Here is a 19,327-nt window from a genome sequence, read left to right as displayed (position 1 = left end):
GATTTTTTTTTTTTTTAGTACTTTTTGTTGTTAAGAGAGTATGCCATTCTCCTAAATTACTTCTTCCTGGTTTCTGAGTTTGTTCTCTAATTAAAGCAGCCTGTTTCCTTATAAGATTGCACTTCAAGGGCAGGGTAAGACTGGATATATATATGGTCTTGGCCTGTAGATGGTGGGAACTTGGAATCTGGAAGGGAATTGACAGAGACCAAGCTGCCGGCCTGGGATGCATCCTTAGTAGTAGGTTAACATGGAATTGTGACTCAGGGTCCTGAAATGTGCAGAGTTGTGGCGTGGCCATCTGCATGTGCACATGTGTGAGAGACAGGGATGAGGACAAGGGATGACATGGAGCAGTGGAAACAGGGACACAGAGAGGTAGAGCAGAGACACAGAAACAGGGGACAGAAATGTAACAGATAGGGACAGGGACACAGAAACATGAGACCAGTTGTCTGGTTAACTTGCTGCTTGGTTAGTTGGTTACGTGGTTGGCTGGCTCATTGGTTTTCTGGCTGGGTAGCTGACTGGTTGCCTGGTTGGTTTTGTTTTTTGGGGTGTTTTTATGGACTCAGGAAATACTTCTGGAGGACTCTCCCAATTCGCCGTGTGTCTGGGGACAGAGCTCTCAGTAGTGGCTGCAGGCATTTAGGTGTCTGACCACCCCTCTTGCCATGAAGGCACTAAGAGTGCAGCTGCTTTGTCTTCATTATTAGTACTGTTTTTAAGCCCTGGATGAGGATGTTGGAGTGCTGATTACGTGTCATTGCTGTGGGGGGAGGTCCTCGTGGGGCTCATCTCAGGCTCCTCCTACAGTCCCACAGTGGGGGGGGGGGGAGGGCTGCTCTCCTCTCTGGTCCATGCCGGGGCCAGGATTTGATCCCAGGCAATCTGACTCCAGGGCATGAGCCTAATTTCTGCCTTAAAGTCATCCCAGGACAGAGGGCCTACATTTATCAAGCACCCACCGTGTTCACAGCTCTATCCCTCCTTTTTTAGAGGTGACAATAGTGACAGTGGCCATAGGGTCACCCACCTGGGTTCAAGCCCAAGCTCTGCCTTTTACCTGACCAGGTGATCTTAAGCACGTAACTTGCCGCTCTGAGCCTCAGTGTTCCTTTCTGTAAAGTGGAGAGAAGAGCAGGGCCCTCCCCCGGGGTGCTGCACTGGTGGAGTAGGGCCAGGTGGGAGGCCAGCGCTTCTTAGCGGGGCTGCCGTTGTTAACGTGTAGCTTAGGGAACTGGACCATTGGAGCCTCCAGCCTGGGCTACAGGCTCCATAAGCTTGACAGCTTGTCCTCTTATATGCAGTGACCCCGTGAGTGGTCACAGGACAGCCAGGTTCAGACCCCTACTCCTCCAACTTTGGGCAAGTATTGTATCGGAGCCTTGGTTTCCCCATTTTGAAATGGAGGTGATGAGAACACTGTCTCTGAATATCATTAGGAAGCTTAAGTTCAGTGTTTTGTCCTAAGAGCTTTGCAGGGGGCCTGGCGCTCTGTTAGGGTGATTCCTGCTGGCAGCTAGGCACCATCCAGGGTAACAAGGCCCAGCTCTGTGTGTCCTGCTCCCCACCTCCCCTCCACCACGGGAGCCTTCTTGGCCACGGTTTTCCTCACGGGCTCCACTGCCCCCCTCACCCCACCCCGGGGCTGTCCTCAGGTGAGGACAAGCAGCACCCGAGACGCCTCCGGCCTGGACCCCCAAGAGCAGGATGGAAAGAACAGGGCTTTAGCAGATGTTCTTTGACAAGGATTCCCTGGCTCTGTTTAATCAAGACTGTCAAATATTGATTTAATCTCCAGGCCCAACAGATGTGATCTTAGCAGGTTTCAGTGGCAATTAGCTGGGATTAGTTAGCAAGTCAGGCTCCATGCTGACAGGACACCATCTTCTAAAGGCAGCTTGGCCCAGCCACGGGAGTGAGCCCTATAGGGGGACGTACTAAATGTTTAACCACCCGTCTGACCTGGACAGCAGCAGCTGTGACAGTAGACTCAGAAGCTGGATCTTTGAAGCCCTGGTGGGGCCCAGTGCTGCCCCACACAGTGATGGTGGGAACACTCTGGGTTCAAGGCTGCAGCCATTTACTGAAAACCTTCAGTATCGAAATAAATGGCACGGCCACGCCAGCACATGTGGCTTGACTCTGGGCCTGGCTAGAGCCAGGAGATCCTCAAGGGCTGTCTGGCTGCCTGGCTGCCTGGCTGCCTGGAGCCGTGGTTGTGCCCCTGATTAGGTCTCCCTAGAAGGGGGTCCCCTGACCACAGAGGCCCCCAGCCCCACTCTGCCACTTTATCCTTACTCCCCAAGCATGGCTGCAGCTCCTGGGTGGGCCTGGCGCCTGTGCCATGCTCCAGGAAGTATCCTTTTTTAATTTTGAAGTTCAAAGTCTCATTTGAACTGAGTGGGACTGCCCAGAATTGGAACAAGATGCTCACTCCACATGTGCTTCACAGGAGGTAGTGACACCCTTGCCTAACCCACCCGACCCCACAGGGACTCGAAAGTGGGTACTTCCCCTGGCCCTGGCTCTGGGGCCACCAGGAAGGAGGGGCTGACCCCTCCTCTTGTTCAAGGTGGCCCACCACAGGCTGCCTGGCTCCTGAGCCCAGAAGAACCAGGGTTCATTCCCAGGCCATGTTTCGTCCTTTTTGTTTGCTTAAGGTTTTATTATTATTATTATTATTATTATTATTATTATTATTATTATTATTATTATTATTATTATTATTATTATCATCATTATTATTATTACTACTACTACTACTGCTGCTGCTGCTATTACTGCTACTACTGCTACTACTACAGCATAAGTAAAAATGATTATAGCTAATACTTACATGTCACTTTGTGCCAGGGATATTCTAAGTCTCTACGTTCGTTCACTCATAACATCCCTAAGAGTTAAGCCTCATTATCTCCATTTTACAGATGGGAAAACTGAGGTGTAAGGAGGCTAAGTCACCTGCCCAAGGTCTAACTAAGTGGCAGAGGTGGGAATTAAACCAAGTGGTCTTTGCTTTTAACCACTGTGCTATAGCTATCCTATCAGGAAACATCTCCAAGATCTGGTAATAAGTAAGAAAAGCAACTATGAAGATATTAACCCTTTTATTTTTTAAAAAAATTATCTTTCTATATAAGCATTTACTGCAGTTTAGGCATTTGGGATAAAAGTACGGCTTCCGTTTTGCTGAGGAGCACGTGAGCATGAGGTGGGATGCCCCTTCCATCCGTGGGTCTGGGTGTGAGCATCTTGCCAGGCCGCAGAGGAATCTCCGCTTGGAAAGACGCGTATTTTTCGTCCTCCATGGCCCTAGGGGCAAGGTTGGTGTGGGGACTGGTGCTCAACCCAGGGGGCGGTGCGGCAGGTCTTTCGCTCGGTCCCCAGCCTTCCCCCACACCCCACTTCCCCTAGCCTGAGGCGCCCCTCCCCTCTGCAGTTGTGAGCATTTCCTTGTAGATTTACAGAGAAAGGTCTGGAAGAAGACACGGAAAACCTGTTGACAGGGCTTCTCTCCAGGGTTTAGATCCCAGGCAGGGCCTCACAGGGGTCCGGAAGAGGACCTGGAACTTACATGCTTGTGAAAATTCATACACAGACATGGAGGAGTTGTGTTTTTGTTTTTGTTTTTTTAAGTTTTCCTTTGTCTGCATCCCACTTTACTCCTTAGAAGTAACCACTGTTAGCAGTTTGATGGATGTCTTCCTAGACCATTTCTTGTACATTTTATAGAATTTATGTACACACTCACACTAACAAAATCTGCCCCCCTTTATTTAAACCAAATGGGGTCATGCAATACAAACTATCCCACAGCTGGCCGCTTTCCCTTCTCAAGTGGCAGCATGGAATGAGAGTATGAGCTAGGAAGCCAGATCGCCCGGCTTCAAATCCCAGTGCCCTGCTCTGTAGCTGAGCAACCCAAGGCAAGTTACTCAGCCTCTCTGGACTCGGTTGCATGGGCTTTGAACTGAGTACGGTCCCTCAGTCAGCCCTCCCTCACGGGCTTGTCATGAGGATGCAGTGGGTGAGTGTGTGGAAAGCATTGTGCCTGCTACACATAAGCACTCAGTCGGTGTGAGCTCTGCACGTTCCCTGGGTGCCAGCTGGGCAATCTGCATGGTGACACAGCTGCCTCACGCTTTATTACGGTGGCCGTACCTGCCCTGGAATCGAGGCTCCCAGATCGGGCATCTATGCTGTCCCCAGCTCTTCCGGTCACAGCAGTGCGGCAAGCGTGGGCGCCGTCCGTCTCTCAGTGTGCACTGGGGTGAGTATCTGAGGCACAGATTCCTAGAAGGGAAATTGCTGGATTCAACTAAAACAATATGCACACCTCAAATTTCAGTGTGTTAATTCCAATTCATTCTTCCAGTTCCCCCAAGGGAAAAAAATTATACCGATTTACATTCTTAGAAACAGGACAGACTGCTCCAGAGTTCTGGCCTGTGTGGGAGCCTGGCCAGTTTGAGTGTGGAAGCTGTACACAGCTGCCCTCGACTCCTGGGTAGGAATGTGGACCCCTCCTGGATGCCCGGGAAGGTTTAAGTTAGAAACACCCATCCGTTGTGTTCTTTGACATTAAATATGAAAGTGCAGGTTCTCACAGCACGATGTTGTGGTATAATAAGAAAAATATTTTGGTTTTCATCCAGGTTCCCAGCGCAAGAGCTTCCTAAAACCCTTGGAATTTCCTGAGAGATATGGTTGATACTGTCTTTTGTTATTCAAAATAAGCTCCTTTCAACCGTACCTGAGTTTATGCTAGAGATGACTCTTGGTGGACCCCTAAATAGCTTCTGGAGGGGCGCTGGTTGCCAGAGGAACCAACCACATGATCAGAGGGTTGGAACTTTTGAGCCCCACCCCTCTGACCTCTGGGAAGGGAAGAGGGGCTGCAGGTTGAGTTAATCACCAATAACCAGTGATTTGATCAACCGTGCCTTCATAAAGGGACCTTCATGATACCATAAACAGCAGGGTTTGGAGAGCTTCTAGGTTGGTGAGCACATCCACGTGCTGGGAGGGTGACGCACTGCACCTCCACAGGAACAGAAGCTTCCGTACTTGGGACCCTTCTGGACCTGGTCCTGTATATCTCTTCTGGCTGTTCATTCGTATCCTTCATAATAAACCAGTAATAGTAAGTCATGTGTTTCCTTGAATTCTGTGAGCTGTTATAGCAAACTGTTGAACTTGAGGAGTGGGTCGTGGGAACTTCTGATTTATAGCCAAGTCAGGCAGAAGTGTGGGTAACCTGGGGACTCACCACTTGCAATTGAGGTCTGAAGTGGGGACAGTCTTTTGGGACTGAGCCTTTACCTGTGGAGTCTGTGGGGTAGTTGGTGTCATGATTGAATTAAACTGTAGGACACCCAATTGAAGAATTGCTTGGTATAGATAACCCACACATTTGGTGTCAGAATTGTTGAGAGTTCAGAACAGATCATAGTAGTTTATGGCCATGGTCAAGGCCCTGCTCACTGTTTTTTAGGCTGATGGAGCAGAGACTCAGCGATGATACTTTCTAATGAGATTTCTGAGATTTCCATCCATCTTGCTTCCTGGGGGAGCTCTAAAGTGGTCCTGTGTATGCTCAAATTTCCAATAAAGTGGGGAAAGATACAAGGAAGTGGGACAGAAAACAAATTCTTTACCTAAAATCTGCTGAGCTGTTGCTGACTTTCTAGAGTTTTGTCCTCATGAATTGACTTTGAAGATAACTTGCATCATTTGTGTATTCACACAACACATTCATTAGACCTGCCTCGTCTCTTACTTAGAGCGTAGTGGTGAAGGTGTGGGAGCCAGACTGTCGGGGTTGGAGTCACAGCCGCTCCACCTACCAGCCTTGTGACTTGGCCATGTTACCTTTGCCTGATCTGTGGAATGGACGTGCTAGAAATCCCGGCTTTATAAAGCTCTTATAACACACACATTAATACACCCAACATGTGCGGCCCTGCCCCTGGCACATGGAGAGAACTCATAAGGAGTTAGCCTTACTGTTTTAAACATCACCACCCTCCGCTCTCCATGACCCACGCAGCAAGAACACATATGTTGGACCCCAGTCCACCACAGACTTGGAGCTGTTCAAGGTCTAAGGAGCACAAAAGATACTCAGAGGCTTTAAAGTCCAGTGGACTAATAACTCTTGTAGTCAAGAGTATGCAAACCAGACCCCTGGGAGCCCGGGGTGCAGAGTGGGTGGCGGAGAAGTCATGGTAGGACAGCAGCACTAGGGGCTGAGAGGCGTGGACAAGGCTCCCTGGAGCAGCAGTCCCCTGAAATCCCCCTGCAGTGGTCACCAGTGCGCTTCGGACCAATCATTGTCACCAAAGGTGACCCTCTCAGCCGCATCCAACCCTGGGGACCACGTGGCCCTCCCCAGACTCCCCTCCAGGGCCTCTGTCACAGCCACTCTCCTGCCTCTGGTGGGCATGCTCACGTCCTCTGGCATTTCCAGCCTCTCAAGGCTCAGTGTCGGGGCCTCCTCCCTTTGCTCTCTGTTTTCTGTCCTCAGCCCCAGCTGCATATTAGAATCAGCTGCAGAGCTTTTAAAAGACACTCAGGCCCAGGCCAGCTGATTCAGACTCTCTGGGGGTGGGGTGTGAACACCTGTATTTTTCCCGAGCTCCCCTGGTGCCTCTCCTGGGCAGCGGGGGGAGAACCCCGGACAACCCCAGAGGCCCCGTCCGCTGGCCACGCCCAGCTTTCCTGCCCGAGCACGTCAGCCGCGCTCATCAGCGCACCTGGGCTTGGCAGGCACCCCCTCTTCAATGCAGACCCCAGTCAGGGGCACCCCTTCTCTGAGCCCTCCCCACCTCCTCCCATCTCAGGTAGCCTCAGCCCCACCCTGTCACAGCACTGCATTTTCTTCCTCTGGCTGACTACCCTTTGAAGTGCCCTTGTTTTCTGTCTCTGTTTACTTATTTCTCTGGCTTCCTTCTACCGGAAGTAAGTTCTTAAGAGCCTGGGCGTGGTCTGTCCCGCTCAGGGCTGTATCTTCAGCACCTGCAACAGGAGTGCATAGTAGATGCGTTAAGAAATTTATTGAATAATTGAATGGATTGTGAGTGCTTAGTGTTGGTGGAATGAATGAATGAGTTCTACATGCCTGGTTAATGTTGAGTAAGTGAATAAGCTTTTAGTACTTTTGGGACTGAATGAGTTTTTTGGACTGAACGATTTCTAAGAATGTGGTGGGTGTCTGTTGTATGGGTGAGTGAGTGAATGAATGAGTTTTAAGGACTAACTAGCTTTTACTGGACAGATGAATGACACATATGTGCCTGGAAACTGCTGAATTGCCAGTGCGTTTCTGGGGAGCCGTCACCCCCACCGTGGGCCTCTGAGAGGAGCCCTTAGACTTGGTGCCACAACCCTGAGCTACCCAGAGCTCTGGGGTCCCACTGAGCCCCCATCGCAATGAGTAGATCATGTTTCCATGAAGGAGAAACACCTGGAGTAGCTCAGGGCGGCCCTGGACACAGAAGGCTGTGTCTCTAAGGAGACCCTAGATACCTGCCTGCCCCCTCTCATCCAAAGGCCTGTGACAGGGCAGTGTACACACACACACACACACACACACACACACACACACACACACACACACACACACACACCTACTCTGCACATTGCTTTCAGCTTCTTCCCAGTGGCAGACACACTTGGGCACCACACACGTCCTTCCTACCCTCAGGTCACAGACCCCAGCGGAGACAGTGCTCCCTGGTCCAGAATGAGGTTGTGATCCATCCATTCATTTATTTAGCAGACATTTTATTAATGGCCTCCAGTGTGTCAGGCCTGTGCTAGGGATACAGGCAGTGAGGCATCACTCATTGCCTCACAAACAGCAGACCATCAATTCCATGGTAAATTGCTTGCACATATTGATGCAGGTACCACCAAAGAGAAATGCAGAGAGCTCAGGGTAGGGGATTGACTAGGTTGTTGAGAAGGGAAATTCATGTGGAGAAAGTGGCATTTATCTCGAGTCTTGAGAAAGAATTACCTGGGTAACAGAAGGGGAGCAGGAATGGCATATGCAAAGGTCCTGAGGCAGCAGGGAGGATGGGTGTGAGGGAAACTGAAAGAGGGACCTTGTGGCCTGCGCTCCAAGAGCAGAGGGAAGGGGAGTGAGCCTGGAGGACTGAGAGGATGGTTTTGAATTTTATCCTAAGATCAGTCTGCTTGCTGTGTGGTAAAGGGCCTTTACGAGAGAGGGGAACAGAAGCAGAGGCACCAGTGAGGCTGTGGTGTAGTGAATCTGTGAAGCATGGTGGCTCAGACCAGAGGGCTGGTGGGAGAGAAGGATGGACTCAGATCTGCTATGGGGAGAGTCAACAGGACGTGGAGTGGTGGATTGGACATGTAGAGTGAGGGAGAGGAAGCATGAAACATGACATTGATGTTTCCAGTTTGAGCCCTTGCATGGAAGTAAGTGCCTTTCAGTGAGAAGAAGCAGATGACCAGTTGCATTCCTGCTCTGACAAATATTCTGGTGTACCATCCTGTTGACATCTCTTGGATGTATGACCTGATTTGGTGAATGAAATGTGAGCAGAAGTGACACATGTCATACCTGAGCAGGAACTTTCAGGGCCATCGCATGGTTCAACCATGTCTCTCCCCTGAGATGTGTGGGGTCTCAGGTGAAAGGCTGCTTCCTCAACTGGCAGCGAAGCTGGCACGAGTGGGGCCCTTGGCCAATCCATGATGGACATGCAGTATGAACAAGAAGCAAACTTCTGTTGTGTAAGCCTCTGAGCACTTGGAATCTTTGTTAGTGCAGCATAGCTCAGCCCATCCTGACTATCCCGAGAAGGAGCAAGTTTTGTGGATAGGGAGAGATCAAGAGTTCAGGCTGGGAATGTTCAGTGTGCAATGCCTGTGAGATATATACATGGTGATGTCACGTAAGCAGGGGAATACCTAAGTTTGAAACTCAGAAGAGCAGTTGGATCTAGAGATATTTTACTGTGTGTCACCATGAGGAAAATGAGAACATGAAGACTGTCCATGATCACTGGGAGGGCTGGTGCTTGAACTCAGGACTGCCTGACTTCAGGAATGAAGCAGCTGGGGTCAGTCCCAACTCTATGACCTCATAATCATATGGTCTTGGACACATTACTTCATTCCTCAGTTTCTTTATGTGTAAAGTGGAGATAATGATGATACCTACCTCATGGAATTGCTGTGAGCGTTAAGAGAGATAATAAATGTCAGCTGCTGTAGACAAGGGCCTGGGCCACAGAAGTGTCATATGCATGGTAGCTGTTGTTACAGATGTTGTTTTGTCATGTAACAAAAATGTCCAGTGGTAGGCAGTGGAATCAGGTTGGCTTCAGGTCCAGGCTTAATGCAGAGACTCAAATGATGACAACAGCCCCCAGACTGTCTCTAACTCTCAGCCCCTTTTACAGACAGTTCACCCCTCATGGTCACAGAATGCCTACGATGATTCCATCCTTCACATCCTCTCCAACTCGGGGTAAGAGGGAAAAGCAGTCTTCAGCTCCAGCACTCCTAGCGAAGACATCACTGGGTCCCTGGTTCTGGTTGGGTCATGTGATTTGCTCCTGACTAGCCCATTGGATGGGAGTCAGAGAGGGCAGGTTCTCAGAGGGAAATCTGGGCTGTTGTTGGAAGAAGCAGTCATGGCGGCTGGGGAAGCAAACTAGAAGTGTCTCCCGATGGAAGGCCCGTGCTTTTCCCTCCTTCTCTGCCCTGTGAGGTTCCGGCAGACATTGTGGCCCCAGACAGCAGGGCTCTTCAGAGCCAGGACACTGGGCCATGGTGCTTACCTATTTGTCCGCTAGTCTAGCTTCCAGGCTTTGGAAGCTGATAAGAGAGCATCCTCTCAGCTCAGAGTCCCGCAGCTTCACAAATGACAGTCTTGGAGCATTTACACAGATACACCATTAGTTGCCTGCTCTTATAACAGACCCTGATGTTTTCAGGGAACCAGTGTGGCCAGCCCCGGGGATAAGTCCTCAGTGGCCCAAGGGCAATCAGGATGGTCACAGCTTCTGGCTTAACCATCTTCTCTGGCAAATGGAGTGGCCATAAGTGACAACACCTGGCCAGTGAGACATAAAAGAAAGTCTGTGGAGGTAGGGTAAATGTTCTGGCAAATACCCTCCTTCCTGATTAGGGTCAGATCTCTAAGAAGAACACTCTTACATCATCCCTTTCTTTAACCCTTGCCGATGGTTCAGTGAGATGCACGGCTGTGGCTGCCAGCTGGGACCGTGAGGCCACACGCCAAAGATGTAAGCCAGCAGCACAGTGAGGGAAGGCAGGTGGGGGAGAAAGAGAAAATGCTTGATGTCATTCCACGGTACCAATCGTGGGGCTTGGTATCTGGCCTCCTTGTCACATGAGAGAATGAAAGGTCTTCATTGCCCGAGACACCACTGGATGGTATTGTTCCTTGCAGCCAGGAATGCATCCCACCTTCCCCTCCCACTGCCACTTGCTTCTTTCTCATGGTGCTGCTGCCTGGGCCCTGCTTGTTCCCATCCACCATCCCCAGCTGCCTTCCTTGCACACAGCACCGAGTATTAGTCAGGGTCCTCAAATGCCAGCAGCAGAGCCATGCTTGACAGCCTTGGATGGAAGCAGATTCATCAGTGGCTTACAGAATCAACAGGAGGCCAGAGGAGCAATTGTAGCAAGCAGGCAGGAGTCAAGAACACTGGAAGGAAGGAACCCAAGCATGCCTAGCAAGTCACACTGCAGGAAAAGACAGGTCGACATCCCCAACCACTGCAGGACACCCTCCAGTCTTTCATGCTCTCAGCTGAGGTCCCCTGCTGTGCTTCTGTAACTGGGGCGAGTAGGGAGAACTCCTGCCAAAGATACACGAAGGAATGGTGATAACAGCACTGACCGTGAGGGAGATGGTATTATCCCCATTTTACAGATTGAAATTGAGTCACAGTTTCAGAAACCAGTCCGTGGCACACCAGTGTCTGAACCCAGGCAGGCTGGCTCTCCTAACAGGGGTTCCCCATCAGGAAGATCAGAGCTCTACAGAGACAGCTGGAAAGGGACCAGTGTGTGCCAGTCCCTGAATCCCAGAGAGGCTGTGGGTGTCACACCCTCAGTCTGTGAGCGTCACGGGTAGACTTGGCTGCACCTGCTCAGGGAAGGGATTTGTGCAAAGAGACCGGGGCCTCCCGAACATCTGTGTGTTTTCACAGAAGGCAGCAAAACGAATTGGGGGTTTCTGACTGAGCTAGAAACAAAATGCCATCAGCGAAGTCCATCTGTCCAAGGTGTTTGCATAAGTCAGGGTCACGTCAGGGCCAGCACTTTTCCCAACCAGCCCAAACGTGGCCTGAAAGGTCTAATCCTCCGAACTCTGCCAGGCTGACCCAAGGATACAGCTGGGCTGTCAAGCGCCCTCAGCCAGCCTGGATACCCCAGCCTGGCCTCAGATCCAGGGCCCCTCAGGCCCTCATCTCTGGTGAAGCTGAAGCTGTACGCTGGTCACCAAAGGTCGCAGATCAGCAGCCCTGGCCGCAGTCTGGCCCACATCCTTTGTTGACCCTCACTGTGGTGTTTGTTGGTAATGTTGTTAAGAGGTATTTATCTGTTGACTAGAAATACGGGCAAGTAACGCAAACAGGAGCCAGTGGTATGCAATACCAGATAAAGCTCCCTCCTCTTCAGAAACATACATTCTGGGAATATACAGTAGCTCACATTCTTATTGGGTGGGAAGCCAGGAAAAAAATCAGAGAAATAAGTGAGTTTATACATAAGTACCAAGGGGGAAAAATGAAGCAGGGGAGGGGGGCTGGGAGTGGAGGGGAAAGACACCCAGTTTCTCTCCCCAGAGGCAACCGCTCTGAGCAGTTTCTTGAAAATCCTCTTAGAAATCATCTCTGCGTGTTAGTTTGCTGTTGTTTTAGCTGTTTTGTTTCTCAAATTGGGAGATGTTGCATATAACTCTGGATTTCTGGTTCCTCTTGAAAGATCCCATCACTAGGCGTCCCCATTCCTGCAGGGCTCGGTTGCAGGAGCTGAGGCCCAGTGCGCTTTTCAGAAGCAGCCTCACCTGGCCCCAGGCCTGTCTCCCTTAACCACCCCAGCCCTGGGGACTTGCAACTTTCTGCCCCTTCTCCACCCCTTCCCCGCAGTGTCTTCAGGAATATTTCTGTGCTCCTGTGCTGATGGGGAACCAGGAAGAGGGTGTGCTATTGCTCCCCACCCCCACTTCTCCCCTCACCTGGTTCTCATTTTCTCTGAGGCTGTAGGCCCCCCTCTCTGTTTGGCTCCATGAATCTTCTTCATGCTTCACCTCGGTCCCTCTCTGCCAGCTAACTTCATACCTGTGGGCACAAGATATGAAATGTGCATACACGTACACACACACTCACACACAGGACGTGTCCACTCCTCACTCAGAAAGCACCAACAGTCACTGACCACAATGACCATGTCCAGCTCCACCATCCAAGGGGAAGAAAAGTTGTTGGTCATCTTGAGTCAGACGCCCAGCCCAGCCTAGCCCAGCCCAGCACTCCACTGCCCTGAACAGAATCTGCTCTGTTGGCAGGAGAAAGGGGCACAGCTGGTGGGACAGGTTCTGCCACAGGCCATGATCCACTTTCCTCTTCCTTCCCCGCCAAGGGTTTCATCTTCCAGAAGCTCAAGGTAGAGACAAAGGGAAAGGACCTTGCAGAGTACGTTGCTGGGCAGAATGACCTCCCCTCCCCAGAGGTCTGCACGTCAGGATTGCTTACACATCAGGTTAGGAATGGGCTGTCTGTTCACTCATTCGTACACTAAATAGTGAGCAAGTATCCTGGACACTATTCCTGGGGCTGGGGGCTACGTCATTGAACAACACAGACCCCCCTGCCATTCTGGAATATTGTTTAGTGATGGAGATAGTAAATAGATGATGAAGAAACTAATTTCAGTTAGTGGTTAACTGCTAAGGAAAAAGAAGAAAGCAGAGTGTGTGTCAGAGAAAGGCTTTGAGGAGATAGGACTTGGAGTGGTTCGGGAAGGTTTCCCTGAAGAGTGGGCATCAGGCGAGGGAACCAGCCTGGTGAAGAACCGAGGAGGGACACCCACATATCCCAGATGGGGCTTCATATGTCAGACGAACAGAGAAGAAGGCCAGTGTGATAGGATCTTAGTCCGGGCTGGGGAGAGGCATCAGGGAGACTGGCCAGTCCTGTGCGGCTCGTAGGCCAGCAGAGGGAATTAAGATTTTATTCTACTGCAATAAGAAGCCACTGGGGACATCTCAGCAAAGTAGTGACAGGAGCTGATCTCTCAGCCCTCATAGTATCTATTAATCACGTAGATTTCTGGAGACATTCCCTCCCCCAAGTCCACCAGTGCTCATGGTGATTCCTCCAATGTTTTTGCTTCCTTTCTGGCAGGGTGGCTGGTCAGGTAGACAACAGTGCAGCCTCTGCGTACAGCCACCAGTAGACAGGACTCATAGGGGCAGAGGAACATGTTCATTGACACCACAGGGAAAAGTCAGCCAGGTCCTCAAAAGTGGGAAGCTCCACAGGACAAGTGACCCTTTCCTTCCACAAGTAAATAGCGTCAAAATGGGAGGAGGAGGGGCTGTAGAGTAGAGAAGACTTAAGCAGAATACAGGTCTTAACTTGGATCCTGATTTGAACAAAACAACTCTTAAAAAGACACCTTTGAGACAACAGGGGGGAAATGTATTCAGACGAGGTAACACATGACATTAAAGAATTCTTATTTAACTATGTGGGTATGAGAAAAGTATTGTGGGTTTTTTTTTTTTTTTTGAAGGCCTTATCTGCTCAAGATACAGGCTAAAGTATTTATAGGTGAAATGGCCTGATCTCTGGGATTTATTCTAAAATATTCTGTCAGAAACAAAGCAGAGGAGTGGGGAGACAGATGAAACAAGAATGGCAAATAGTCGGTGGTGTTGAAACTGATGGGTTTTGGGTATGTTTGAAAATTTCTGCTTTTGGGTATGTTTGCAAATTTCCATAATAAAAAGGTTTGTTTTTTTTTCAATGAGTAAAACTGTCCAAAAAAATACCCAAAAAAGGTCATTCTCTGGGAGCAGTAATGTCACATCTCACCTTTGCCTTTTCTCCCTTTTCAGCATGGCGGGGAAGGCACCCCTGCAGCCTGCTGGCCTTGGCGCACATCTGCTGCTTGCTCTGTCCTGCTGAGCCACTCAGTCTGGAGCCCGCGGGACAGCGCCTGCCTCGCGAGGTTGTCCTGGCTCAGTTTTCCACAGCGATGGTGGAGAACTGGACTTCACAGTCTCACAACCTTCCCGTCAGGCTTCAGGGACCAGCATCCTTCATCCTGGGACTGGTGGCCCTGAACAATGGCTGAGGGACAGGGGACCCCATAAAGTTAGTCTTCGGCTTAACAGGGGCCAGTAGCACTCCAGCACCCGTGGACTATGACCACCTATCGGCCCATTCCCAGCGATGGTGTGGACCTGGCAGCCAGCTGTGGGGCCAGGGCCGCCGATGTCCTCCCTGGGCCGCACACAGGGGACTTCACTCCCATGGGATTCTGGGTCCAGAACGGCAGCATGCCCCAACCTGTGGGCGAGAGCCCCGCCAATGCCACAACCCGCCCCAGTCCCACCACCCCCGCGGTGCCCAAGATGGGTGTGCGCGCAAGAGTGGCCGACTGGCCGCCCAAGCGGGAGGCCCTGAGAGAGCAGAGCAACCCCAGCCCCTCACAGGACACAGACGGCCCAAAAGCCACAAAAGTGGCCCATTCAGTGAGGAACATTCAGAACGGACAGCCCCCCACCGGCACACCCACTTCCTCAGGGTCCAAAGCCTTCCACCGACTCTCCAGGAGGAGGTCGAAAGATGTGGAATTCCAAGACGGGTGGCCCCGGTCCCCCGGAAGGGCTTTCCTCCCGCTGCGGCACCGCAGCAGCAGCGAGATCACCCTCAGCGAGTGCGATATGGAGGACGCAGCAGAGCCCCGCGGGGCCCGGCACACCGGGGCACTGCCCCTGTTCCGCGAGTACGGGAGCACGTCCTCCATCGACGTGCAGGGCGTGCCCGAGCAGAGCTTCTTCGACATCCTCAATGAGTTCCGCAACGAGCAGCCCGAGGCCCGGGGCGCCCAAAACCTCTCCGAGCTCCTGCGGCCTGATCCTGGCCCACACCTCGCTGGGGGCGGCAGCGGAGCCAAGGGGGACGCCCGCAACGGGCAGCCCGCAAAGGACGGCCTTCTGCCACTGCAGCCGGTGAAGGAGAAGGAGAAGGCCCGGAAGAAGCCGGTGCGGGGCCTGGGCGGCGGGGACACGGTGGACTCGTCCATCTTCCGGAAGCTGCGGAGCAGCAAAGCGGAGGGCGAAGCGGCTCGGTGCCCAGGGGAGGCTGAGGACGGCCGGAGCCCCCCGGAGGCCAGCAGGCCGTGGGTCTGCCAGAAGAGCTTCGCCCACTTCGACGTGCAGAGCATGCTGTTCGACCTCAATGAGGCGGCCGCCAACCGGGCGTCCACGGCCCAGCGGCGGAACACGACCACAGGGGCCTCGGCCGCCTCTGCCATGGCCTCCCTCACGGCGTCGCGGGCGCACGGCCTCGGCGGCCTGGACCCCGCCTTCACCAGCACGGAGGACTTGAACTGCAAGGAGAACCTGGAGCAGGACCTCGGCGACGACAACAGCAATGACCTGCTGCTCAGCTGCCCGCACTTCCGCAACGAGATCGGCGGCGAGTGCGAGCGCAACGTGAGCTTTTCCCGGGCGGCCACGGGCTCCCCGGGCGAGGGCCGCCCGCCGGAGCCAGCCCTGAGCGCCTACCGCACCAACGCCAGCATCTCGGTGCTGGAGGTGCCCAAGGAGCAGCAGAGAACGCAGAGTCGCCCGCGGCAGTACAGCATCGAGCACGTGGACCTGGGCGCCCGCTACTACCAGGATTACTTCGTGGGCAAAGGTGATGTGGGGCGCGGGCGGGCCCCAGCGTGTCTCTGAGACTCACTGCTCATTCATTCCCTCTGTGCCAGGCCCTGCCCCGGCAGCAAGTACCGGGTACGCAGTGGTGGAAAACAAAACAAAACAAAACAAACAGCCCCTGCACCTGTTTCAGGAATGAACTGGTATCTGTTCCCTGACAAGCTGGGGAGATTGTTTACCCCACTGCAGGTGCTGTTCTGATTGGGGCCAGTAATTAACACACATTATTTGAGTCTTAGATAAGCCTTTGAGTCCCAACAGCATCTCCTGAGAATAGGAAGCATCATTTAACTATTCAGAGCACTGGGATGGGAAGGAATTTCTGGCAGTGGGTAGATGGTGACTTCATTAACTGAAGTCGAGACAGACTGCTGGTGGGCATCCACCACAAGCAGGAGATAACTTGGGTTATCCATCAGGAAGAACTGTTTGCCTGGAACGATTATAAGACAGCAGTATTTATTTTTTTTTTTGAAGGAGAGACAGCTGTCATTTTGGGGAGAGAAGAGACTTCCTCTGTGACTTGTTAAAGACTCTGTCACCAAAGGGAAAAAACAGTGTTTAAGTTTCCTATGGCTCTAGAAACATGGTTAGACAAGGGTGATGCTTAGGGACTTGAGTTATGGTCCTTTTCTGTGACAAACATCATGCCCTGGGGGTAGTAATAGCCATGTCCTTACTGTGTGCCCGGCTCTGTGCTAAGTGCTCCATGCGTATTAACCTATTTAATCCTCACAACAGGGCTGAGAGCTGGGTCCCTCCTTCCTGATCCCATTGTACTGATGAGAATGTTACCAAGTGACTTGGGCCATACACCTAATGAGTCGAGAGTCTGGACTTCAGCCAGGCAGGAGGCTCTCTAGACTAGAATCTAGCCACTTCACAGGCTAATTGGCAACTAAGCTGATGAACACCTGCAAATGTGGGATAACCACAATAAGGCTACTTTTATTACATGGTATGCGCTGCATTAAGCGTTTTTTATTTTTCCCTTCATTTCACCCTCACATCAGCTCTGTGAATTGTGGGTTGCATGAGGGCTTCCCATGTCCCAGATGAGAGCACTGAGACTCAGGAAACTTCGTCTGTGACTGGCAGAGGTGGTGTAGTGAGGTGGGCTTTACCTCTTCTGACCTCTCCACTGAGTGTGGCCATGACCACGCATGAGGTTTGTGTGACCAGGACCCCACGAGTTGCACCAGAGCCTTCCCCAGCTGTCCCCTCAGCAGGCCAGCCATGGGACATCACCCCTCCTTCCTGGAGAGCTGACTCTGAACTTCCCTGCTCTTCCCTCTCAGAGCATGCCAATTACTTTGGTGTGGACGAGAAGCTGGGGCCCGTGGCCGTGAGCATCAAGCGGGAGAAGCTGGAGGACCACAAGGACCATGGGCCTCAGTACCAGTACAGGATCATCTTTCGGACCCGTGAGGTAGGTCCCCATCACTTCCATTATTATTATGTAAATAAGAGCCACTTGCATCTGTAAGCCCTTATACTTGCCAGGTTCTGTGGACAAGTGCTTCCCCTGCTTCAACTCTTATAAGCCTTCCAACAACCTCAAGAGAGCAATCCTGTGAGTCCCCCCATTTTGCAGAAGAGAATACTAAGACTCAAAGACATCAGTGAGTAAGTGGCCAGGCCAGGATTGGAATCCAGTGTGCCTGACTGCAGAGCCCAAGAGTCTTTCATTTGCAAAAGATTAAGTAGGGTTAGCATAAGAAATAAAGGGAGAGATGTAGGGGCTTCTTTCAGGATCCTGAGGGGTCCTGCAGAACAGTAAGGAGAATTAAGGCAACAAGTCTCGGGCAGGGCAGGAATTGGGGAATCTCAGCAGCAGGCACTGCTGTTGATATTGATCAGCTCAGAACACTCCCTGCACTAATTCTTTCCTTCTGACTTGGGGAGACGTCTTCCCCTGGAATGAATGTCAGTGTGGCTAGGGAACAAGGCCTGTTGGGGGCACCCTGCTCGAAAATGACTCTAACTTGTAAGTGGCGGAAATCTACTTCTGTCTGGTTTAAGCGAGAAATAGAATTCCTTGGTTCACGTAACTGCAAATCCAGGGGTAGGGATAGCTTCAGGCATAGCTGGACCCAGGCACTGAAATGACGTCACCAGAACTCTGCCTCCTTATCGCTCTTGATCAGCTGGCTCTGCTGCTTTTTTTTGCATTGTTAATGTCACACTATTCTGCCACCAATATGCTCTCTCTGTGTCATGGGAAAATAGAGACTGGCTGCTCAGATCTTCTCCGTCTTTATACTTTCTCCACTAGACTCTTACCTCCTCAATCTCTGGGAAGGACTCTGATTGGCTCTGCTTGGATCACAAGCCCACACCCTGGGCTAGTCATCAGGGATGACAGAGGAAACTGGCTAGATCTAGGTCATGTGCTCTACCCTGGGTCCGGCAGCTGGGCAGGGCACTGTGATTGACAGTTCTGTCAGAGCCACCTGGAGGTGGTGGTGAGGCAGTTCCTAGCAAAAGGAGGGGAGCTCAGCCAGCAGCAATGATGGAGACTTCCAAAGACCCAAAACGAAGACCCTTCCAGAAAGGGGCAGTCATCAGCTGGACAGGCCCCCAAGATACATCTCCCTCAGCCCTGCGTTGCCCCATCCCCCTTGGGCCTGGCCTTTGCGCAGACACAGGAACCCAGCAGGGCAGGCAGCTGTTGCCAGGGATTTTGGATATGGGGCCAGCCAAGCCTGGACCTCATCCAGACCGGCAGATGCTGCACCAAGGGCCGCAGCCCCATCCCCTCATGCAGGCCTTCCCGCTGAGAGGGAGCGGGATGACACAGAGGCTCTGTGGCTGCCTCAGGGAGGCAGCCCCCGAAACTTGGTGCCCCAGACCACAGGTGGTCACTGGCCCCTTGTCTCCCCAGCGCCCTCCTCCCTCTCCTCGCCGCTCTGGCCAGATGAGCACCAGGGCAGGCTGTGAGGTGACAGCTGCCAGGTGAAATGACAATGGCAGTCATATACTAACAAGTGATGTTGCAGCTGGTTTGCTTAATGCTGTGTGTCAGGCGTTTCCTGTGCCTGTTCTGTATATTCGCTCACTTAAATGTCGTGACAGTTCTACGATGATGGCACTGCTCTCCTCATTCACAGATGATGAAGCAGGCACAGAGAGGGTAAAGGACCTGCCTAGAGCACCCCGAGTAAGTGCAAGGTGTTGGCCTCCACTCCAGCCACTGCCTGGCCGCCTCTGGGGTTCCACTGACTCAGCTCGGACTGTCCATCAGACCCATTCATGAGTTACGAACTCAACTTAGTGCCAGTGTTTTATGTTACTGGGTTTTTCCTTTTTTTAACGGAAACAGAATATTTAGAATGAATTTTTCTTTTAATACCAGACTAC

General features: G+C 51.9%; 1 protein-coding gene across 5 annotated transcripts in view; it reads left to right on the top strand.

Annotated features, from left to right (window-relative positions):
- Positions 1-19,327, top strand: part of SIPA1L3 (signal induced proliferation associated 1 like 3) — a 214,824-nt gene that overhangs the window by 109,039 nt on the left and 86,458 nt on the right. For all 5 annotated transcript variants that reach the window (XR_012509042.1, XM_074369753.1, XM_074369754.1 and 2 more), the window contains exons 3-4: positions 14,138-15,947; positions 17,266-17,396. Coding sequence is in view for 4 of the 5 variants with exons in the window: in XM_074369753.1 (XP_074225854.1) it covers positions 14,447-15,947; positions 17,266-17,396 (1,632 nt within the window). In the remaining variant the exon portion in view is untranslated. The remainder of the gene's footprint in view (positions 1-14,137; positions 15,948-17,265; positions 17,397-19,327) is intronic.

This window comes from Camelus bactrianus, chromosome 9, assembly GCF_048773025.1.
Source record: "Camelus bactrianus isolate YW-2024 breed Bactrian camel chromosome 9, ASM4877302v1, whole genome shotgun sequence".
NCBI classification, from domain to species: Eukaryota; Metazoa; Chordata; class Mammalia; order Artiodactyla; family Camelidae; genus Camelus; species Camelus bactrianus.
This window is presented reverse-complemented; position numbering and strand designations above follow the sequence as displayed.